The following is a 25243-nucleotide window of genomic DNA, read 5'->3' as shown; positions in this document are numbered from 1 at the left end:
GGGGATTCCCATAAGGATAACAGCTGATCTTTCAATAGAAACTCTTCAGGCCAGAAAGGAATGGCAGGACATACTTTAAGTGATGAGAGAGAAAAATCTACAACCCAGATTACTATACCCAGCAAAGATCTCATTCAAATATTCAGGAGAAATCAAAAGCTTTACAGACAAGGAAAAGCTCAGAGAATTCAGCACCACCAAACCAGGTCTTCAACAAATGCCAAAGGATCGTCTCTAGACAGGAAACAAAGAAAAGGTTTATAAACTCTAATCTAAAACAGCAAAATAAATGGCAATGAGATCATACTTATCAATAATTACCTTGAATGTAAATGGTTGAATGCCCCAACCAAAAGACAAAGCCTGGCTGAATGGATACAAAATAAGATCCCTATACATGCTGTCTAAAAGAGACCCACCTCAAAACAAGGGACACATACAGACTGAAAGTAAAGGGCTGGAAAAAGATATTTCACACAAATGGAGACCAAAAGAAAGCAAGAGTAGCAATACTCATATCAGATAAAATAGACTTTGAAATAAAGGCTGTGAAAAGAGACAAATAAGGACACTGTATAATGAGCAAAGGATCAATCCAAGAATATATAACAATTATAAATATATATGCACCCAACATAGGAACACTGCAATATGTAAGGCAAATGCTAACGAGTTTGAAAGGGGAAATTAACAGTAACACAATAATAGTGGGAGATTTTAATACTCCACTCACACCTATTGATAGATCAACTAGACAGAAAATTAGCAAAGAAATACAAACTTTAAATGATGCAGTTGACCATTTAGACCTAACTGATATCTATAGGACATTTCACCACAAAACAATGAATTTCACCTTTTTCTCAAGTGCACACAGAACCTTCTCCAGGATAGATCACATCCTGTGCCATAAATCTGCTGCTGCTGCTGCCATGTAGCCTTGGTAAATACAAAAAAAATGAAATCATTCCTATGATCTTTTCTGATCACAATGCGGTAAGATTAGATGTCAACTTCAGGGAAAAAAAAAAAAAAAACTATTACAAATACAAACATATGGAGGCTAAACAACATGCTTCTGAATAACCAAGAAATCACAGAAGAAATCAAAAAAGATATCAAAATATGCACAGAAAATGAAAACACAACAACCCAAAACCTATGAGATTCAGTAAAAGCAGTGCTAAGTGGAAGGTTCATAGCAATACAAGCTTACCTCAAGAAACAAGAGAAAAATCAAATAAAGAAACTAACTTTACACCTAAAGCAACTAGAAAAAGAAGAAATGAAAAACCTCAGGGTTAGTAGAAGGAAAAAAATCATAAAAATTAGGGCAGAAATAAATGAAAAAGAAACAAAGGAGACTGTAGCAAAAATCAACAAAACTAAAAGCTGGTTCTTTGAGAAGATAAATAAAATAGACAAACCATTAGCCAGACTCATCAAGGAAAAAAGGGAGAAGAATCAAGTCAACAAAATTAGAAATGAAAATAGAGAAATCACAGCAGACAAAATAGAAATACAAAGGATCATCAGAGACTACTATCAGCAACTATATGCCAATAAAAAGACTACTATCAACAACTATATGCCAACTTGGAAGAAATGGACAAATTCTTAGAAAAGTGTAACTTTTCAAAACTGAACCAGGAACAAATAGAAAATTTTAACAGACCCATCACAAGCATGGAAATCAAAACTGTGATAAAAAAATCTTCCAAAAATAAAAGCTCAGGATCAGATGGCTTCACAGATGAATTCTACCAAGAATTTAGAGAAGAGCTAACATCTATCCCACTCAAACTCTTCCATAAAATTGCAGAGGAAGGTAGACTTCCAAACTCATTCTATGAGGCCACCATCACCCTAATACCAAAACTAGACAAAGATGCCACAAAAAAGAGAAAACTATAGGACAATATCACTGCTGAACATAGATGCAAAAAATCTTTAACAAAATTCTAGCAAACAGAATCCAACAACATATTAAAAAGGTCATACATCATGACCAAGTGGGTTTTATCCCAGGGATACAAGGATTCTTCAATAGTCACAAATCAATCAATGTGATACACCACATTAACTAATTGAAAGATAAAAATCATGTGAGTATCTCAATAGATGAAGAGAGAGCCTTTGAAAAAATTCAACATCCATTTATGATTAAAAAAACAAAAACAAAAAACAAAAAAACAAAAAAACCCTCCAGAAAGCAGGTATAGAAGGAACATACCTCAACATAATAAAAGCCACATATGATAAACCCACAGCAAACATTATTCTCAATGGTGAAAAGTTGAAAGCCTTTTCCCTAAAGTTAGGAATAAGACAAGGGTGTCCACTCTCACCACTACTATTCAACATAGTTTTGGAAGTTTTAGCCACAGCAATCAGAGAAGAAAAAGAAATAAAATCAACCCAGATTGGAAAAGAAGAAGTAAAACTCTCACTGTTTGCAGATGACGTGATCCTCTACATAGAAAACCCTAAAGACAACACCAGAAAATTACTAGAGCTAAACAATTAATATAGTAAAGTTGCAGGATATAAAATTAACACACAGAAATCCCTTGCATTCCTCTACACTAACAATGAGAAAACAGAAAAAGAAATTAAGGAAACAATTCCATTCACCATTGCAATGAAAAGGATGAAATAGTTAGGAATAAATCTACCCAAATAAACAAAAGACCTATATATAGAAAATTATAAAATACTGATGAAAGAAATCAGAGATGACACAAATAGATGGAGAAATATACCATGTTCATGGATTGGAAGAATCAATATAGTGAAAATCAGTATACTACCCAAAGCAATTTATAGATTCAATGCAATCCCTATCAAGCTACCAGTGGTATTTTTCACAGAGCTAGAACAAATAATTTCACAATTTGTATAGAAATACAAAAAACCTTGAATAGACAAGGCAATCTTGAGAAAGAAGAATGGAACTGGAGGAATCAACCTGCCTGACTTCAGGCTATACTACAAAGCTATAGTCATCAAGATAGTATGGTACTGGCACAAAGACAGAAATATAGATCAATGGAACAAAATAGAAATCCCAGAGATAAATCCATGCACCTATGGACACCTTCTTTGACAAAGGAGGTAAGAATATACAATGGAGAAAAGAAAATCTCTTTAACAAGTGGTGCTGGAAAAACTGGTCAACCACTTGTAAAAGAATGAAACTAGAACACTTTCTAACACCATACACAAAAATAAACTCAAAATGGATTAAAGATCTAAATGTAAGACCAGAAACTATAAAACTTCTAGAGGAAAACATTGGCAAAACAGTCTCCAACATAAATCACAGCAGGATCCTCTATGACCCACCTCCCAGAGTAATGGAAATAAAATAAAAAATAAACAAATGGGACCTAATTAAACTTAAAAGCTTTTTCACAACGAAGGAAACTATAAGCAAGGTGAAAATACAGCCTTCAGAATAGGAGAAAATAATAGCAAATGAAGCAACTGACAAAGAATTAATCTCAAAAATATACAAGCAGCTTCTGCAGTGCAATTCCAGAAAAATAAGCCACCCAATCAAAAATTGGGCCAAAGAACTAAACAGACATTTATCCAAAGAAGACATATAGATGGCTAACAAACACATGAAAAGATGCTCGACATCACTCATTATCAGGGAAATGCAAATCAAAACTACAACGAGGTACCATCTTACACTTGTCAGAATGGCTGCTATCAAAAAGTCTGCAAAAAAGAGATGCTGGAGAGGGTGTGGAGAAAAGGGAACCCTCTTACACTGTTGGTGGGAATGCAAACTAGTACAGCCACTATGGAGAACAGTGTGGAGATTCCTTAAAAGCTGGAAATAGAACTGCTATATGATCATGCAATTCCTCTGCTGAGAACACACACAGAGGAAACCAGAATAGAAAGAGACACATGTACCCCAATGTTCATTGCAGCACTGATTACAATAGCTAAGACATGGAAACATCCTAGATGTCCATCGGCAGATGAATGGATAAGAAAGCTGTGGTACATATACACAATGGAATCAGTTCAGTTCAGTTTAGCTCAGTCGCTCAGTCGTGTCCAACTCTTTGCGACCCTATGAAGCGCAGCATGCCAGGCCTCCCTGTCCATCACCAATTCCCAGAGTTTACCCAAACTCATGCCCATTGAGTCGGTGATGCCATCCAACCATCTCATCCTCTGTCATCCCCTTCTCCTCCTGCCTTCAATCTCTCCCAGCATCAGGGTCTTTTAAAGTGAGTCGGCTCTTCGTATCAGGGTGGCCAAAGTATTGGAGTTTCAGCTTCAGCATCAGTCCTTCCAATGAACACCCAGGACTGATCTCCTTTAGGATGGACTGGTTGGATCTCCTTGCAGTCCAAGGGACTCTCAAGAGTCTTCTCCAACACCACAGTTCAAAAGCATCAATTCTTTGGCGCTCAGCTTTCTTCACGGTCCAACTCTCACATCCATACATGACCACTGGAAAAACCATAGCCTTGACTAGATGGACATTTGTTGACAAAGTGACGCATCTGCATTTTAATAAGCTGTCTAGGTTAGTCGTAACTTTCCTCCCAAGGAGTAAGTGTCTTTTATTTATTTTTTAATTTAATTTATTTTATTTTATTTTTTAACTTTACAATACTGTGTTGGTTTTGCCATATATCAACATGAATCCACCACAGGTATACACGTGTCCCCCATCCTGAACCCTCCTCCCTCCTCCCTCCCTGTACCATCCTTCTGGGTCGTCTCAGTGCACCAGCCCCAAGCATCCAGTATCGTGCATCAAACCCGGACTGGAGACTCGTTTCATATATGATATTATACATGTTCCAATGCCATTCTCCCAAATCATCCCACCCTCTTCCTCTCCCACAGAGTCCAAAAGACTGTTCTGTACATCAGTGCCTCTTTCGCTGTCTCGTATACAGGGTCGCACAGAGTCAGACACGACTGAAGCAACTTAGCAGCAGCAGCAGCATACAGGGTTATTGTTACCATCTTTCTAAATTCCATATATATGCGTTAGTATACTGTATTGGTGTTTTTCTTTCTGGCTTACTTCACTCTGTATAATAGGCTCCAGTTTCATCTACCTCATTAGAACCAATTCAAATGTATTCTTTTTAATGGCTGAGTAATACTCCATTGTGTATATGTACCACAGCTTTCTTATCCATTCATCTGCTGATAGACATCTAGGTTGCTTCCATGTCATGGCTATTATAGACAATGCTGCAATGAACATTAGGGTACACGTGTCTATTTCAATTCTGGTTTCCTCCGTGTGTATGCCCAGCAGTGGGATTGCTGGATCATAAGGCAGTTCTATTTCCAGTTTTTTAAGGAATCTCCACACTGTTCTCCATAGTGGCTGTACTAATTTGCATTCCCACCAACAGTGTAAGAGGGTTCCCTTTTCTCCACACCCTCTCCAGCATTTATTGCTTGTAAACTTTTGGATCACAGCCATTCTGACTGTCATGAAATGGTACCTTATAGTGGTTTTGATTTGCATTTCTCTGATAATGAGTGATGTTGAGCATCTTTTCATGTGTTTGTTAGCCATCTGTATTTTGTCTTTGGAGAAATGTAGTAAGTGACTTTTAATTTCATGGCTTCAGTCACCATCTTCAATGATTTTGGAGCCCCCCAAAAATAAAGTCAGCCACTGTTTCCCCATCTATTTCCCATGAAGTGATGGGACCAGATGCCATGATCTTAGTTTTCTGAATGTTGAGCTTTAAGCCAAATTTTTCACTCTCCTCTTTCACTTTCATCAAGAGGATCTTTAGTTCTTCTTCACTTTCTGCCATAAGGGTGGTGTCATCTGCATATCTGAGGTTATTGATATTTCTCCTGGCAATCTTGATTCCAGCTTGTGCTTCTTCCAGCCCAGCATTTCTCATGATGTACTATGCATATAAGTTAAATAAGCAGGGTAACAATATACAGCTTTGACGTACTCCTTTTCCTATTTGGAAACAGACTATTGTTCCGTGTCCAGTTCTAACTGTTGCTTCCTGACCTGCACACAGATTTCTCAATAGAACGTTACTCAGCTATTAAAAAAAAAAAATGCATTTGAATCAGTTCTAATGAGGTGGACAAAACTGGAGCTTCTTATACAGAGTGAAGTAAGTCAGAAAGAAAAACACCAATACAGTATATTAAGGCATACATATGGAATTTCAAAAGATGGTCATGATGATTCTATATGCGAGATAGCAAAAGAGATACAGATGTAAAGAACAGACTTTTGGACTCTGTGGGAGAAGGTGAGGGTGGGATGATTTGAGAGAATAGCATTGAAACATATATATTACCATATGTGAAATAAATCACCAGTCCAGGTTCGATGCATGAGACAGGGTGCTCAGGGCTGGTGCACTGGGATGACCCTGAGGGATGGGATGGGGAAGGAGGTGGGAGGGGGGTTCAGGATGGGGAATATATGTATACCCATGGCTGATTCATGTCAGTGTATGGCAAAAACCACTACAATATTGTAAAGTAGTTAGCCTCCAATAAAAATAAATTAATTCATTAAAAAAAAAAGATTAATAGAAACTGGAACACTGTATAAAAATGAGAGCCTAAGTTAGAGCAATGTGCTCAGGGAGTACAATCCACAATCAGTATTTAAATGTCAGAGCACTCTCGAGTTATTATATTTTAAAGCATATCTTAACTGTAATTAATATGAAAACATAAATTTTCTTAAAATTGTAACATTATAAACTCCAATATAGTTCAAATTTTCAACAGCTCTATCCATTTTTATTCACTTGCTTATTTATCAAAACGAGGCACAGCCTCCTGTAATGCTTCCACAGTCTATCTGCAGTTGGAACCATGATTATGACATTGTGACAATAAGGGCAGATATTTGAAATGCCAAAAAATAAGTTTTCTTAAACCAAAAATTCCTAGTTGAAATAAAATGCTCTTTGAAAATAATCTTTTTTGATAGTACTCTAATAAGAAGAATGAAAGAAAATGCTTGAACAGGTTTGTGGCATAGATTGTTGTAATGGTTTCAGAGATGTATACTGATCTCCAAACTCATAAAGTTGTAAATATTAGTTATTTACACTTTTGTGTGTCAGTCATACATCCATAAAAGTTTTAAAAGAAAAAAATTTTCTTAGTGGACTCAAGAGTATCAGCAAAGATCCACTAAAGGTGAGATTGGAAAAGATCACTTTTCCAATGATCTTGCCCAACAAAACACAGACAGCTGATTGGCTGTGCCTGCTAAGAACCTACTGCACATGTTCTCAGACCTCCCCTGTCCCACCACCTCAGCAGCTGGGAAGATCCTTTCCTGAGATCCAACCACCTCTATTAGGGACTTTGCTGTGATATCTGATAATATTTTCCTCAATTCCAGCCATTGTGGTGGGGATTATGTCCTGGAAAATTCATCACATGTTCTAATAACAATTGGGAACATCTCTGGAAAACACTGTGACCACCCAATCACATTCTTGTTTTAACTTTGGCTCAGGTTAAACACGGAGAAGGCAATGCTAACCCACTCCAGTGCTCTTGCCTGGAAAATCCCATGGAAGGAGGAGCCTGGTAGGCTGCAGTCCATGGGGTCGCGAAGAGTCGGACATGACTGGGCGACTTCACTTTCACTTTTCACTTTCATGCATTGGAGAAGGAAATGGCAACCCACTCCAATATTCTTGCCTGGAGAATCCCAGGGACGGGGGAGCCTGGTGGGCTGCTGTCTATGGGGTCGCACAGAGTCAGACACAACTGAAGCGACTTAGCAGCAGCAGTAGCAGGTTAAACACACATTGACAGGATTGAATGCATATTATGTATCACTTCAAATTGTCTTATCCTCACTGCCCTTAGTTTTGCTTCATTCTCTGTGTTGTAATTTTCAAACTTCAGGTTTTCCTGCAGCCTCAACATCCCTGCAAATAGGATGTGAGCTCCCCATCCAGGTGAGCAGGTACACCAGTATGGTTAGACTATCCCCTGCAACAAACTCCCCTTCTTGCCTGCCCTGACTGTGACCTAGTGACATTCAAGCACACAGTGAAATCCCTTCAGGCATTTTCCTTGTGTAACTCCTCACTGACCCCCAGTATTGTCACTTGTTCATGGGTATCCACTCCCTCCTGTTGGTCATCACTGGTAGGTTGATCCTGCTGTATTGTTATGCCCCTCATTACCCACCTGATGAACTGCAAGGAGATCCAACCAGTCCATTCTGAAGGAGATCAGCCCTGGGATTTCTTTGGAAGGAATGATGCTAAAGCTGAAACTCCAGTACTTTGGCCACCTCATGCGAAGAGTTGACTCATTCGAAAAGGCTCTGATGCTTGAAGGGATTGGGAGCAGGAGGAGAAGGGGATGACAGAGGATGAGATGGCTGGATGGCATCACTGACTCTATGGAAGTGAGCCTGAGTGAACTCCGGGAGTTGGTGATGGACAGGGAGGCCTGGCGTGCTGCGATTCATGGAATCGCAGAGTCAGACACGACTGAGGGACTGAACTGACTGAGGATCTGTGAAAATTATAAACTTTGTTTGCCTGCACCTCTCTTGTATCCCTTCTTACAGCTGCACTTGTCTGGCCATCATATGAAAGAATACAAAAGCTACCTTTTTTGATAAACCTAATTCATATAGATCCAACCTGGAGGTTGCACCTGCATGAAACATTTGAACTCACCACCCTGCCTCCTAAACACATCACAAGGACTGGAGGGGCAAGTTACTGTGGGTCTGGAGCCTTTCTCTCCAGAGCCAAGGAAGTCCTTATGTTCCTTTGAGGACCTGATGTTTAAGAAATCACTGCGGTATTGGAGACTTCACACAAGTATGTTCTAAAGGCTGTAATCCATATCTCAGAGACACTCTGGAAAGAAACTGAAGCATTTCTTAATGTGGATCCCTTCCCAGACCGACAGGACTTACCTGAACAGACTACTCCAGCATCCCCATCATGGGAAAGGCCCTCAGGACGATAGTCTTTAAGAACAGGGTAAGTACAGGCCATAATCACTGACTCTTGCCCATTGCAGTAAGTATAATGAAACCAAATGGGGCCAATCCCAGGTCCAAAATGAGCCCCTCTGGAAGCATTAATGGCAGCTCCACACTCCAGCTGTCTGCACACCACAGCTGCCTCCTCCAAGCTCCAGCTGTGATCATTCATTGTGCCCCATTCTCCTTGGTACTTCACTTCCACTCTCCCCTCACAGCGGTGGGCTCCATCCTTCAACCTCACCTCCAGATCTGCAAGAGAGACACAGATGCAGGACACAGGAGAGATTTTAGAAGATCATGAACAGTATACTGGTAAGTACTAAAAAAAACCCTGAATTCTGAAAACTGAGATGGGAAAGCTGGGGAAGTTATTCAAATCCCTGTGAATAACATTTCTTTATCTGTGACATAAATATTCCCACCACAGCCAACTCTAAGCTCACAATGTGCCATCACTGAGCCTGGAGCTGGAAGGGCAGCACCAGGTATTACTCACGAGCCTGTAAAACTAGCTCGAGGGACACCACCAAGGACAGGCCTTCAGAGACTCTGGATGCTGCCCTCCCTGTAGATGTGCCCCAGACTACTAGGGCCCAGCTTCTCCATCTCAGTTACAGCTCGTGGCCCCGGATCCAGAGGGGAATCCTCCCTCTCCTTCTCTGTCCCCTGGGAGCATCTCATTAAACTTAGGAACAGAGGGCTGTGGTAACAGGCTCTGAAGTGTCCCAATTATACCTGTTGCCTGGTGTTCATGTCCTTGTGTAACCGCACACTCAAATGTACATAGTAATGTCCATCTAAAAAAATGGAATTTGGCAAATATGATGAGATATCACTGAAGAGATTACATTTCAAGATGAGTAGTAGTAGTTTTTCCCTTGTTTATCTATCTTGCTGTCACTCTTGCTCTGATGAAACTAGCTATTATGTTTTGACCTACTTTGGAGAGACACGTGTGACAAAGAATGGAGCCAGGTATCCAGCAAACAGCCACCTGGAGACTGAGGCTCTCATCTCAGTAGTCCACCAAGTACTGAAATTTTTCAACATCCAGGTGAGTATGTTTGGACAGTATCCACCGCAGGTTGAACCTTCAGATGGTTGCATCCATGTAGACATCCTGAGTCAGAGGACCCAGGTAAGTCACGTCCATTCCTGCCCCACAGAAAGTGTGAGATACTAGGTTTTTGCTGCATTAAGCTGCCAAGTTCAGCAGTAATTTGTTGCTGTTGCACAACATAACTAATTTAGGGTTTCCCTCCAGAGTCAGAAGACAGGGGTGAACAAGCTGGAGGTTTGTGAGCCTTCATGGCTTCATCCAGATGAGACTTCTTCCTGTGTGACCAGGTCTGCTGTCTGGTCCCATATGTAACTGGGACCCAAACCACCTCTCTCTGGCACATCAGGTTCTCACCCAGCGTCCCAGGTTCCTGCTTTCCTTTCAGGAACTGAGAAGTGAGTTTGCTGTGACCTTGAATCAGCTCCTCTAGCTTTGAATTTTGGTCAGAGAATGAGAATCTTTCTTACAATTTAATGAAACATGGTCTCTGGGGCACCACTCACATTGCTCAGGTCTACATTCAGGCCCCATTTGCTTCAGCCTGGAAACAGGTGTTGTGAATCAAAGATGAACCATCTGGAGAAGTTCTGAACAGGGGAAAATCCTGATGTGTTAGAAGGTTCAGGCTGGCACATACCACAAAATACCACAGACTGGCTGATTAAAGAACAGACATTCTTGTATCATATCAGAGTTCTGAAGGTTGAGAAGATCAGTTTTCCAATAATCTTTCCCAGCATCACACCCAGGAGCTGATTGTGGCAGCTAAGGACCTACTGCAGGTGTCCTCAGGGCTCCTCTGTCCCACCATCCCAGATCCGGCATGGTCTTTTTTTTTTAAAACCAACTACCTCAATTAGGGAACTTGCTGAGATATCTGATCATTTCCTCCTCAATTCCAGCTATTCTGATTGGATTAATGTGCTGGGCAATTCATCAAACACTCTGATAACAACTAGGAACATCTCTGGCAAAAGTTGTGCCACCCAATCACATTCTAGTTTCTAACTTGGCTCATTTCAAATGCATTTAGACAGGATTGAGTCCTCATTATGTTTCAAGTTCTCTTAACCTCACTACCCTTACTTTTGCTCCATCTTCTGTGTTGTAACTGTCAAACTTCACATTTTCCTTCAGCCTCACCAGTGTAATGAGAGTATCCCCTGACAATACCCCTTCTGACCAAGTGACCTTCTAATGCACCCAAGAAATGCCCTCACAACTTTTCATAGTGTAATTACACCCTAAGTCCAAGTATTGTCACATCTCCATGGGTTTTCACTCTCTGTTTTGTGTCACTGCTATGTCACTGAGCCTGTTCTGTTTGCACCTTCCCCATGTATCCACATGATAATACTGTCTAGGAACTGTGAGTATAATAAACTATATTATCCTGCACCTCTCTTCTATCCCCTCTTATAACCACACTTGTCTGATCATCTCATAAAAGAATACAACAAGCTACCATCAAGAACCTAATTCATAGAGGTCCAACCCAGAAGCTGCACGTGTATGAAACATTTGAGCTCACCCTCCTGCTCCCTATGACACATCACTGAGAGTGGAGGGACCAGGGACTATGGGTCTGGAAACTTTTTCTCCAGGACCAAGCAAGTCCTTATGATCCTTTGAGCACTTAATGTTCAAGGAATCACTGTGTGAATGGAGTCTTCATCCAAGAATGTACTAAAGGCTGTGATCCATATTCTTGTGCTATTCCCAGAAAGAGACTGAAGCCTTTCCTGCTGGAGATCCCGTCCTAGACCAGACAGGACTTACCTGAACAGACTGCTCCAGCATCCTGGTCATGGGAAAGGCCCTCAGGATGACGATCTTTAAGCGTAGGATAATTACACTCCATGATCAATGATTCTGTCCCATTGCAGTAAATATACTGAAACCAAATGGGGCCAATCGCTGCTCCAAAATGACCCCCTCTGGGAGCATTAATGGCAGCTCCACACCCCAGCTGTCTGCACACCACAGCTGCTGCCTCCATGCTCCAGTTGTGATCATTCACCGTGCCCCATTTTCCTTGGTACTTCACTTCCACTCTCCCCTCACAGCGGTGAGCTCCATCCTTCAGCCTCACTTCCAGAACTGCAGAGGGACATGGACACAGGAGATATTTTAGGAGACCATGGTGTGCTCAAATAAATTGAAAAATAAATACTCTGAGCTCTGAAAAAAATCCCTGTGGGTAGCATTTGTTGATTTCTGTGGCATGAATATTCCTACTGTAGCCAACTCTAAGCTCCCAATGAACCTGGGAGCTTAGAGCTTAATCCATCACTGAACCTGGAACAAGAAGGGGGGTACCAGGTGTTTCTCATGAGCCTGTAGAACCAGCTCCAGGGACACCACTGAGGACAGGTCTTCAGAGACTCTGGATGCTGCCTTCCCTATAGATGTGCCCAAGGCTACTAGGACCCAGCTTCCCTGTCTCAGTTACAGGTCATGGCCTGGGATCCAGGGAGGTATCCTCTCTCTTCTTCCCTATCCATAGGGAACATCTCATCCAGCATGGGCTTCCCTGGTGACTTAGATGGTAAAGAATATTCCTGCAGTGCTGGAGACCCACATTTGAACCCTGGGTCAGGGACAATACCTGGAGAAGGGACTGGCAACTACTCTAGTTCTTGCATGGAGAATTCCATGGACAGAGGAGGCTGGCAGGTTACAGTTCATTGGGGTCACAGTCATAGAGGCTGTGATAACAGCCTCTAAAGTATCCCATTATTCCTGTCACCTGGTGTTCACGTCCTTCTGTAATCCCCACAAACCCAATTGTACATAATAACATGCTGCTACTGCTAAGTCACTACAGTCGTGTCCGACTCTGTGCGACCCCATTGGACTGCAGCCTACCAGGCTCCTCCATCCATGGGATTTTCCAGGCAAGAGTACTGGAGTGGGGTGTCATTGCCTTCTCTGACATAGTAACATATATCTAACAAATAAATTTTGCAGAAGTAATGAGAAGTCACTTAAGAGATTAGGCTTTAAGATGACTGTTTCCCCTGGTGAATCTATCTTTCTCTCTCTCTTGTTCTGATTAAGCCAGCTGCCACTTTGTTACCTTCTTATGGGAGAACCCCATGACAAGGAAAGGACACAGGCCTCTAGCCAACAGCCAGCCAGGGACTGAGGCTCTCAGATCAATAGTCCACCAAAATGCTGCTAACATCCGTCAAGTACATTTGACAATTATCACCCCTGGTTGAACCCTCAGATGATGGCATCCTTGTGAGACATCTTGAGTCAGAGGACCCAGGTAGGTCATGTCAATTATTGGCCTGCACAAAGTAGGAGATATTGGATATTTCCTGACTTAAGCTGCCAAATTCAGTAGTAATTTTTGCACAGACATAACTTATGTAGGGCTTCCCTCCAGAGTCAGAAGACAGGGGTGAACAAGTTGGAGGTTTATACACGAGCCTTAACTACTTCATCCAGATGAGAGTTCTTCCTCTGTGACCAGGTCTGCTGTCTGGTCCCACCTGGAACTGGGGCCCAAACCACCTCTCTCTGCCACATAAGGTTCTCAGTCAGTGCCCCAGGCTCCTGCTTGTTTGTAGGAAACTGAGAAGTGACTTTACTGAGACCTTTAATCATCCCAAGCACCTTTGAATTTGATTCAGAAAATGAGAATTTTTTTCATAATCTAAGGAGACGTGGTCCATGGGGCACCATTCACACTGCTCAGGTCTCCACCCTGCCCCCATGTGCTCTCACTGTGGAAACAGAAGTGGTGCATCACAGAGGGAACATCTGGGGAAATGCTGAACTGGAGAAGATCCTATTGGCTCAGGCAGGCGGCAACAACAAGATACCACAGACTGACTGGTTAAACAGCAAAAATGCATTTATCTTATCAAGTTCTGGAGGTTGAGAAGCCCAAGATCAAATGCCGCCAAGTAGTGCTCATTCTGAGTCCTCTTCTCTTGGCTTGCTGATGACAGCTGCCTCACTGTGTGCTCCCCTGGCCATGCCTGGAGCATGGGCACCTGGAAGAGGGAGACAGTTGTGCCTCTTCTCTTCTTATAATGCTCCCACTGGATTAAGGCCGCATTTGTATGGCCTAATTTAACCTCAGTTACTCCTAAAGACACTGTCTCCAAATGCTCTATCACTCTACGGCTAGAGCTTTTAGATATACATTTTGGAGGGACACAGTTCTCTCCATAGACTTGGGGAGGCTCTTTCTAGGGAGGAAATACAGCTACATGGGGAAGAGGTAAAGGAGACAGTAAACACAGGGAAACAATCTGTGATGCTTACTCAGAGATTTTCTTAGACATCTGACATTGAGGTGAGAGTAAAGGATTTAAATAGGATCCTAAATGTACACAAAAACCTGCTATTATTAATAGTAAAATTATTTCAGAAGGCACATCCTGTGCTGTAAATGCAGAAAAAGGTAAAACCATGTTCCTGCCTTCATGGGCATTTTACCTAGTTGATGATACAAACAAATAGATGATTTCAGTACGATGATAAGTTCCAGGAGATTTTCTTCATAAAGGTAGGCTTGCTTATTTAGAGCATTTTTTCTATTGAAAAAGAAAGTGGAAGAAATTCACCAAAAATTATCTGAAAAGCATTAAACACCTCTAAGATAGGAATAAAAAGTCAGGCCAAATCTGCAGGTAAAATCAAAAGTCACTGGCACACATGAGCAGGGAAAGTTGTTTTCCCTAAGGATACTAGGCCATTCAGGAAAACGTGTGGGTTTTTATGGCCCTTGATGGTGAGGAGGTAAAATCAAATCCCAAACCCACATGCAGATGAGAATCCAACAGAAGGCACTCTCCACAATAAGCTAAACACCAGCTGAAATAGACTTGCATGGATTTAGATTCAGAGTTTGAATCTCTGGATTGTCCAGGTAATCCATTTTAGCACTTGTATGAATGTGGCCCACTATTGATAATACCATAAAATCACGACAAAATAAATATGAATCTCCTTCTTTAGTAAGTTACCTTCAACTTAACTCTCAATTACCACTATACACATTTTTAATAAATAAAATAACCAGTATATTGTCAATAAAAAACAGGGCACAAAGAAACCAAGGTCCATTAACACAAACCAAGGGAAACTACTGAAGCAGAGACAGAGACTTCTCATATCACATATATCACACACTAGGATATATAACATCCACACGTACTATATTTAGGGCTTCTCAGGTTGTGCTAGTGATAAAGAATCTGCCTGCCATGCAGGTGGTGCAAGAGACTCAGGTTTGATCCCTGGGTCGGAAAGATCCCCTGGTGAAGGGAATGGCCACCCACTCCAGTATTCTTGCCTGGAGAATTACAAGGACAGAGGAGCCTGGAAGGCTATGGTCCAAGGGGCTGCACAGAGTCAGACAGGACTGAGCAACTGAGCACATGCATATACTTAAAGAAATAAAAGTTTAAAACATTTTGTTCATTTTATAATGCTTAGGAATTGAATATAAAGAAAGATGTTTTTGCATTAATGAAAATAGATAATGCTGTTTATATTTTGTAGAAAGACTTTTATTTTAAAATAGACTTTCAGTCATTTTATAATTACACAAAAATAATGAAATCATTTTATAAGTACACCACAATAATGAAATCAATATAGGTAAGTAAATATAGAAATTCTATCAAAAATAAAGAATTTCAATAATTTGCAAAAAAAATAAATAAAAGTTTACTGTTGAAGAATCTTCAGGAGACTAAAAAAATGCATAGAAAAATATTTAAAGCTTAACTCTATGTATGAGAAATATACTTCTTGAAATTAAAACATTTGTATTAGATTACCCTCATGAAAAATCAGAAATAATAAGTGAATAAAAACTCTTAAGAAATTACCTGAAATACTGCAGAGAGCAAAGAAAGAAAAATACAGAAAAAAAAAAAAATAGAGACAGAAAATGGTGAAAGAAGTTTAAAATAAGTTAAATTGAAATATTTAGAGGAAGAGAGGAAGAGAAACACAGAGATACAATAAAGGAAAGAGAATTGAATAGATGCAATATTTAACAAATATTGGCTGAGAAATATCCAGAATTGATGACAGATACCTAACCATAGGTAGATACCTAACCATCTTCAAGATATGAGAATACCAAACCACCTGACCTGCCTCCTGAGAAATCCATATGCAGATCAAGAAGCAACAGTTAGAACTGGACATGGAACAACAGACCGGTTCCATATTAGGAAAGGAGTATGTCAAGGCTGTATATTGTCACCCTGCTAATTTAACTTATATGCAGTGCACATCATGAGAAATGCTGGACTGGATGGAGCACAAGCTGGAATCAAGATTGCTGGGAGAAATACCAATAATCTCAGATATGCAGATGACATCACCCTTATGGCAGAAAGCAAAGAAGAACTAAAGCACCTCTTGGTGAAAGTGAAGGAGGAGAGTGAAAAAGTTGGCTTAAAACTCAACATTCAGAAAACTAAGATCATGGCATCAGGCTCCATCACTTCGTGGCAAATAGATGGGGAAACAGTGGAAACAGACCCAGACTTTTTTTGGGGGGGGGCCCAAAATCGCTGCAGATGGTGACTGCAGCCATGAAATTAAGACATTTCCTTCTTGGAAGGAAAGTTATGACCAACCTAGACAGCTTATTAAAAAGAAGAGACATTACTTTGCCAACAAAGTCTGTCTAGTTAAGGCTATGGTTTTTCCAGTGGTCATGTATGGATGTGAGAGTTGGACTATAAAGAAAACTGAGCACTGAAGAGTTGATGTTTTTGAACAGTGGTGTTGGAGAAGACTCTGGAGAGTCCCTCAGACTGCAAGGAGATCCAACGAGTCCATCCTAAAGGAGATCAGTCCTGGGTCTTCATTGGAAAGACTGATGCTGAAGTTGAAACTCCAATACTTTGGCCACCTGATGGGAAGAGCTGATTCATTTGAAAAGACCCTGATGCTGGGAAAGATTGAAGGCAGGAGGAGAAGGGGATGACAGAGGAGGAGATGGTTGGATGGCATCACCGACTCAATGGACATGAAAGTGAAAGTCGCTCAGTCACGTCTGACTCTTTGCGACCCCATGAACTGTATAGTCCATGGGATTTTCCAAGCCAGAATACTGGAGTGGGTAGCCTTTCCCTTCCCCAGGGGATGCTCCCAACCCAGGGATCGAACCCAGGTCTCCCGCATTGCAGGCAGATTCTTTACCAGCTGAACCACAAGGGAAACTCCGGGAGTAGGTGATGGACAGGGAGGCCTGGTGAGCTAGTCCATGGGGTTGCAAAGAGTCAGACATGACTGAACGGCTGAACTGAACTGACTGAACTAAAACTAACCATAGAGGGTTTAAGTGGAACAACTCAGGAAACACATATAAAAATCAATTAATTTCGAGACACATCACAGATATAAACACCACTACTGTTTTGTGATATTCAAAATTCTTTTTCTAGTCACTCTTCCAACAACACAAGTGATGATTCTATACGTGGACATCACCAGGTGGTCAATACCAATATCAGATTGATTATACTTTTGCAGTTGAAGACAGAGACACTCTATACACTCATCAAAAACATGACCTGGGGCATACTGTGACTTAGAATGTTAGCTCCTTATTGCAAAATGAGACTTGAAGAAAGTAGGCAAAACCACTAGACAATTCAGGTATGACCTAAATCATATCCCTTATGATTATACAGTGGAGGTGATGAATAGATTCAAGGGATTATATCTAGTAGAGAGAGTGCCTGAAGAACTATGGAAAGAGGTTCATAACATCTTAAAAGAGGTGGTAACCAAAACTACCTCCAAGAAAAAGAAATGCAAGAAGGTGGTGTTTGTCTGAGGGGGCCTTACAAAGAGCTGAGAACAGAAGAGACGTGTAAAACAAAGGAGAAAGGGAAAGACATACCCAACTGAATGCAGTTTCAGACAATAGCAAGGAGAGATAAGAAAGCCTTCCTAAGAGATCAATGCAAAGAAATTGAGGATAACAATAGAATGGGACAGACTAGAGATCTCTTCAAGAAAATCAGAGATACTAAGGGAATATTTCAAACAAAGATGGGCAAAATAAAGGACAGAAACAGCAGGGACCTAACAGAAGCAGAAGAGATTAAGAGGAGAGAGCAAGAATACACAGAAGGAATCTACAGGAAAGGTTTTCATGACTCAGGTAACCAAGGTGGTGTGGTCACACACCTAGAATCAGACATCCTGGAGTGTGAAATCAAGTGGACCTTAAAAGCATTACTATGAGCAAAGCTAATGGAGATGATGGAATTCCAGCTGAGCTATTTAAAATCCTAAAAGATGATACTGTTAAAGTGCTGCCCTCAATATGTCAGCAAATTTGGAAAACTCAGCAATGGCCACAGGTCAGTTTTCATTCCAATTCCAAAAAAGGGCAATGCCAAAGAATGTTCAAACTACCATACAATTGTGTTCATTTCACATGCTAGCAAGGTAATACTCAAAATCCTTCAATCTAGGCTTCAGCAGTACATGAACTGGGAACTTCCATATGTACAGGCTGGATTTAGAAAAGGCAGAGGAACCAGAGACAAATTGCCAACATCCATTGAATCATAGAAAAAACAAGATAATTCCAGACATATATTTACTTCTACTTCATTGACTATGCTCAAACTTTTGACTGTATGGATCACAACAAACTATGGAAAACCCTTAAGGAGATAGGATTATCAGACCACTTTACCTATCTCCACGAAATCTGTATGCAGGAAAGAAGCAACAGTTAGAACTGGACACAAAACAACAGACTGGTTCAAAATTGGGAAATGAGTACATCAAGGCTGTATATTGCCACACTGTTTATTTAACTTATATACAGAGTACACCATGCGAAATGCTGGGCTGGTTGACTAACAGGCTGGAATCAAGAGTGCCGTGAGAAATAGCAACAACCTCAGATATGTAGATAATACCACTCTAATGGCACGGAGGAACTAAATAGCCTCATGATGAGGGTTAATAAGGACAATGGAAAAACTGCCTGAAAACTCAACATTCAGAAAACTAAGATCATGGCATCCGGTCCCATCACTTCATGGCAAATAGATGGAGGAAAAGTGGAAACAGTGAAAGATTTTACTTTTGGGGGCTCCAAAATTACTGCAGACAGTGACTGCAGTCACAAAATTAAAAGATGTCTACTCTTTGGAAGCAGAGCTATTACAAACCTAGTGTGTATGTGAGTCGCTTAGTTGTGTCTGACTGTTTGCAACCCTATCGACTGTAGTCCACCAGGCTCCTTTGTTCATGGGATTCTCCAGGCAAGCATACTGGAGTGGGTTGCCATGCCCTTCTTCAGGGGGACTCTCCAACCCAGGGATGGAAACTGAGTCTCCTGCATTGCACGTAGATTCTTTACTGTCTGAACCATCAGGGAGGCCCATGACAAACCTAGACTGTGTATTAAAAAGCAGACACATCATTTTGCTGACAAGGGTCCATATAGTCAAAGCTATGGTTTTCCTAGTAGTAAAGTACTGATGTGAGCTTTGAACCTTAAAGAAGGTTGAACACCAAAGAATTGATGCTTTCAAATTGTGGTGATAGAGAAGACTCTTGAGAGTCCCTTGGAAAACAAAGAGATCAAACCAATGAATCCCAAAGGAAATCAGTCATGAATATTCATTGGAAGAAATGACGCTGAAGCTGAAGTTCCAATAACTTGGCAACCTGAAGTGAAGAGCTGAATAATTGGAAAAGACCCTGATGCTGGGAAAGTTGGGGGCAAGAGGAGGGGGAAAGGACTACAGAGGATGAGATGGTTAGATGGCCCACCAACTCAATGGACATAAATTTGAGCAAACTCACTGAGATAGTGAAGAACAGGAAAGCCTGTCTTGCTGCAGTCCATAGGGTCAAAAAGAGTTGGACAAGACATAGTGACTGAATAACAACAAGGCACATGGAAATACTAATAGTTTGCCTATCTGCAATGAAACATAACCATGTGATCTGACTTATCCCATGAAGTGTTAGAACAAATAATGTGACTTCCACAAAGAAATATTTAGGATCAATATATTTCCTACTAAGGCAAATCCTGTAGCCTTGTGTGGAAATGGTAGAATAATAAGATGAGCCATCAACATCCTGCTGCTTGATAAATAATGATAAACAGAGGCATTGGCAAAATGAATACAACAAGTCATGTAGAAAAAATTGGCTATAAGGACATTATAACCTGGCTTACTTTGACTATAGTGATAAGAAATAGAAGAAAATTGAGTAAGAAAAATATTAAGACAGAAACTTAGTATCAGTTCAGTTCAGTCACTCAGTCGTGTCCAACTCTTTGTGACCCCATGAATCGTAGCATGCCGGGCCTCCCTGTCCATCACCAACTCCCGGAATTCACTCAAACTCACGTCCATCGAGTCAGTGATGCCATCCAGCCATCTCATCCTCTGTCGTCGTCCCCTTTTCCTCCTGCTCTCAATCCCTCCCAACATCAGAGTCTTTTCCAATGAGTCAACTCTTCGCATGAGGTGGCCAAAGTACTGGAGTTTAAGCTTTAGCATCATTCCTTCCAAAGAACACCCAGGGCTGATCTCCTTTAGAATGGACTGGTTGGATGTCCTTGCAGTCCAAGGGACTCTCAAGAGTCTTCTCCAACACCATAGTTCAAAAGCATCAATTCTTCAGCACTCAACTTTCTTCACGGTCCAACTCTCACATCCATACATGACCACTGGAAAAACCATAGCCTTGACTAGACGGACCTTTGTTGGCAAAGTAATGTCTCTGCTTTTGAATATGCTATCTAGATTGGTCATAACTTTTCTTCCAAGGAGTAAGCGTCTTTTAATTTCATGGCTGCAGTCACCATCTGCAGTGATTTAGTATATATTACCTCAAATTGCAAAACAGCTACACTAAAACCTAAGTCCCTAAGAACACAAGAAGCCAATATGGAGTAAATGGAAGCCTTAAAGTGTGAAGAAAAATTGCCAATCTAAAACTGTATATTCATAACTCAATTGATAAAGAATCCACCTATAATGCAGGAGACCCTGGTTTTATTCCTGGGTTGGGAAGTTCTCCTGGAGAAGGGATAGGCTACCCACTCCAGTATTCTTAGGCTTCCCTGGTGGCTCAGATGGTAAAGAATCCGCCTGCAATGTGGGAGACCTGGGTTTGATCCCTGGGTTGGGAAGATCCCCTGGAGGAGGGCATGGCAACCCACTCTAGTATTCTTGCCTGGAGAATGTCCCTGGACAGAGTAGCCTGGCAGGCTACAGTGTACTGCTGCTACTGCTACTGCTAAGTCACTTCAGTCGTGTCTGACTCTGTGACCCCATAGACGGCAGCCCAACAGGCTCCCCCGTCCCTGGGATTCTCCAGGCAAGAACACTGGAGTGGGTTGCCATTTCCTTCTGCAATTCATGAAAGTGAAAAGTGAAAGTGAAGTCACTCGGTCGTGTCCGACCCTTAGCGACCCCATGGATTGCAGCCTACCAGGCTCCTCTGCCCATGGGATTTCCAGGCAAAAGTACTGGAGTGGGGTGCCATTGCCTTCTCCAGGGCTACAGTCTATGGGGTCACAAAGAGTCGGGCATGACTGAACGACTAAACACAGCACATATTCAAAATACACTCTTTTAAAGAATAAAGCCCTGGAAAGTGACATCACAAAATTGATGTAGGAGACAGAACCTTCCATTTTCCCCAACAAAGATCAACAACTAAACATCTATCCATTGCAGGAGTTAATAGTCAGCCACCTGTTACTCTGGCTAAGCCATGAGAAAATCACCATGGGGAAAGAATAAAAGCAAAATACAGCAATACAGCACGACCCAAATAAAAGTACATTGTGTTGATTAGTTGGAGTAGTCATGCTCTACTAAGCTAAGGAAAAACATAGTGTAGACCTTGGAATGCCGGGTCAGTGCAAGTTCAGAATGCTGCTTGTGGACACACTAAGATGCTTTCCCAAGGCATATGTGGGTCTATGACCTTTAGGTAGGTGATATCCCTTGTACAAGAAAATAACAAAGATAGTTCAAAGTAATCAATAATATGGGAGACTTGATGGGGGACACAGGAGGCTGACTTCATCATAGCACAACAGATACTTTCTGCTTGCCAAGACACTAAATAAAACTCATGTGGCTCCAAGGAACAGGGCTCTTGATCCAAAAGGTCCTGAGTCCCCCAGTCCCATCTTTAAAACTTTAATTTTGTCTCTGGTTTCTTTTTTCCAAACTGTGTGTTGACTACTTTCAATCCCTTCCTGCTGCTCTGGCCACAGCAATCCATAAACAGAAACAATCTGAAATGACCTAGAGTTCTCTTAAGAAATTTTAGCAACAAAAATTCATCATTTTGCCAGCACCATTCCGCCCCCAAGTCAGCATTATTCAATGCCAAGGGAGTTCCCCTTGCCAGGAACTCCAGAGCAGGTTAAGTAACCAGGGTCCCAGCCTTGTGAGCAACACTTGAAGGTGATGCTTCAGTTTCATCTCACCCAGACCTGCAAAGCTGAGAGACACATATAAAGACCTGGAATAAGGAAGTAGCTGTCACACAGCAGGAACAGTAGCAGTTCACAGTGTCTTGCCCTGTAGACAAATTCAGCAGATCATGCCCCCGAAGAAACTAATGCTACAGATCTCTTGCAGATTTCATCAGCTTTATCCTACCCCAGTATACACACTCACTGACATCAGCACTCAGAGTGTTTTCCCCTTTCAGTTTCTCCAGATCCCAGGAATAGCACTTGCCACAAATTCAGTTCTCTGTGATTATACCAGTCCAAGTTCAGTTCAGTTCAGTTCAGTTCAGTCACTTAGTTGTGTCAGATGCTTTGTGACCCCATGGACTGCAGCACACCATGCCTCCCTGTCCATCACCAATTCCCGGAGCTTACTCAAACTCATGTCCATTGAGTCAGTGATGCCATCCAACCATCTCATCCTCTGTTGTCCCCTTTTCCTCCCACCTTCAATCTTTCCCAGAATCAGGTATTTTCAAATGAGTCAGCCCTTCGTATCAGGTGGCCAAAGTATTGGAGTTTCAGCCTCAGCATCAGTCCTTCCAATGAACACCCAGGACTGATCTCCTTTAGGATGGACTGGTTGGATCTCCTTGCAGTCCAAGGGACTCTCAAGAGTCTTCTCCAACACCACAGGTCAAAAGCATCAATTCTTCGGCGCTCAGCTTTCTTTATAGTCCAACTCTTACATCCATACACGACTACTGGAAAAACCATAGCCTTGACTAGACGAACCTTTGTCGGCAAAGTAATGTCTCTGCATTTTAATAAGCTGTCTAGGTTAGTCATAACTTTTCTTCCAAGAAGTAAGCATTTTTTAATTTCATGGCTGCAGTCACCAGTGATTTTGGAGCCCCCCAAAAATAAAGTCTGTCACTGTTTCCACTATTTCTCCATCTATTTGCCAGTGCAAGACACTACTCTAAACCCAAGGTGTGACCCCAACACCATGCATGCACTCCTGGCTAGAGCCTCCTACTGTGCACTTGAATCCAATCAGCCTGACACTTGTCAGCAGGCTTCACTGCAGTGTGCATACCCAGGGGAAGAGAGTGCAGCCACGAGAGAGCACACGGAGACCTAGAGTCCCCCAGGCTGCCAGGAAGCCCTTCGAAGGTCCCGGACATTGCTGCCTTCTTGGGCCCCTACCACTACATGTGTGTCTATAATTGGCAGCTCCCCTACACAGGCTAAACTTGGTACCACACACACACACACACACACACACACACACACACACACACAAAACAAAACAGAAAACAAATATGAGCAGAAATATTTGCTAAAGAAATAGATTCCATATTATAAATATTTCCCAGAAAGAAAACTCCAACCTTGAAATGCCAGCACTTCCACAGAGCCCAGAAACAACTCCCACAGCTAGATAAAGGAAGAGAGGGCAGAAAGGAATGAGGACAGGAAGGAAGTGTAACACAGAGGCTGTGGTGAATTTGGAAGCTGACCTGTGATTCCAGTCTTCCCTCCTGCAGTCTTTGCATGCTCTTCATCTCATCATTTTGTTAGAAATGGTTTTACTATACTTTAAATGCCAAAAAATAGGTTTCTTAAACAAAAACTCCTACTGAAACTCAAATGCCCTTCAAAACTAATTATTTTTAATGGTAACACTATAATAAAAAGGATGGAAGAAAACTTATAAGATGAACAGGTTTATGACATAGATTGTGGCAATGGTTTCACAGATGTATACAGAGCTCCAAACTCATCAAGTTGTAAATATTAACTAGGTACAGCTTTTTGCAAGTCAGTCATACCTCAGTAATGGAGTTTTTTAAAAGGAGAATTGCTTTCTTAGCAACCTCAAGGGAAAGTGTTAGTTTCTCAGTCATGTCCAACTCTGTGACCCCAAGGATTATAGCACCCTAGGCTCCTCTGTTCATGAAGTTCTCCAGGCAAGAATATTGGAGTTGCCATTTTCTTTTCCAGGGGATCTTCCTGACCCAGAGATTGAACCCAGATATCCTGTATTGCAAGCAGATTCTCTACCATCTGAGCCACCAGAGAACCAGCAGTCTCAAGAATATCATCAAAGATCTCCTAAAGGTGAGATTGGAAAAGATCACTTTCCCAATAATCTTCCCCAACAAAACACAGGGAGCTGATTGGCTGTGCCTGCTAAGAACCTACTGCAGATGTCCTCAGAGCTCCCCTGTCCCAAAATCTCAGCAGCTGGGAGGATCCTTTCCTGAGACCCAACCACCTCTATTAGGGACTTTGCTATGATATCTGATGATATTTTCCTCAATTCCAACTATTGTGGTGGGATTATGCCCAGGAAAATACCATCAAACATTCTGATAACAACTGGAACATCTCTGGTAAATACTGTGACCAGCACTTCCATTCTAGTTTACACCTTGGCTCAGGTCAAACACACATAGACAGAATTGAGTCCTTATTATGTATCATTTCAGGGTCTCTTAACCTAACTGTCCTTAGTTTTTCCCAGGCTTCTGTATTGTAATTGTCAAACTGCAGGTCTCCTGCAGCCTCAACATCCCCCCAAACAGGATGTGAGCTCCCTACCCAGGTATGCAAGTGAATCAGTGTGATGAGACCAGCCTGTGCTACATATCCCAAATCTTGTCCTCCCCTTACTTGACCTAGTGACCTTGAAATGCACCAATGAAATGCCCTCATG

The 25243-nt window shown here is 41.5% G+C and overlaps 1 protein-coding gene across 1 annotated transcript in view; it reads right to left on the bottom strand.

Moving 5' to 3' along the window:
- Positions 1–25243, bottom strand: part of LOC109559717 (antigen WC1.1-like) — a 120010-nt gene that overhangs the window by 77628 nt on the left and 17139 nt on the right. The window contains 2 exon segments of the mRNA XM_070788667.1: positions 8942–9262; positions 11853–12173. Of these exon segments, the coding sequence (XP_070644768.1) occupies positions 8942–9262; positions 11853–12173 (642 nt within the window).

This window comes from Bos indicus, chromosome 5, assembly GCF_029378745.1.
Source record: "Bos indicus isolate NIAB-ARS_2022 breed Sahiwal x Tharparkar chromosome 5, NIAB-ARS_B.indTharparkar_mat_pri_1.0, whole genome shotgun sequence".
NCBI classification, from domain to species: Eukaryota; Metazoa; Chordata; class Mammalia; order Artiodactyla; family Bovidae; genus Bos; species Bos indicus.
The sequence above is the reverse complement of the archived record's forward strand: the minus strand, read 5'-3'. Positions and strand labels throughout refer to the sequence as shown.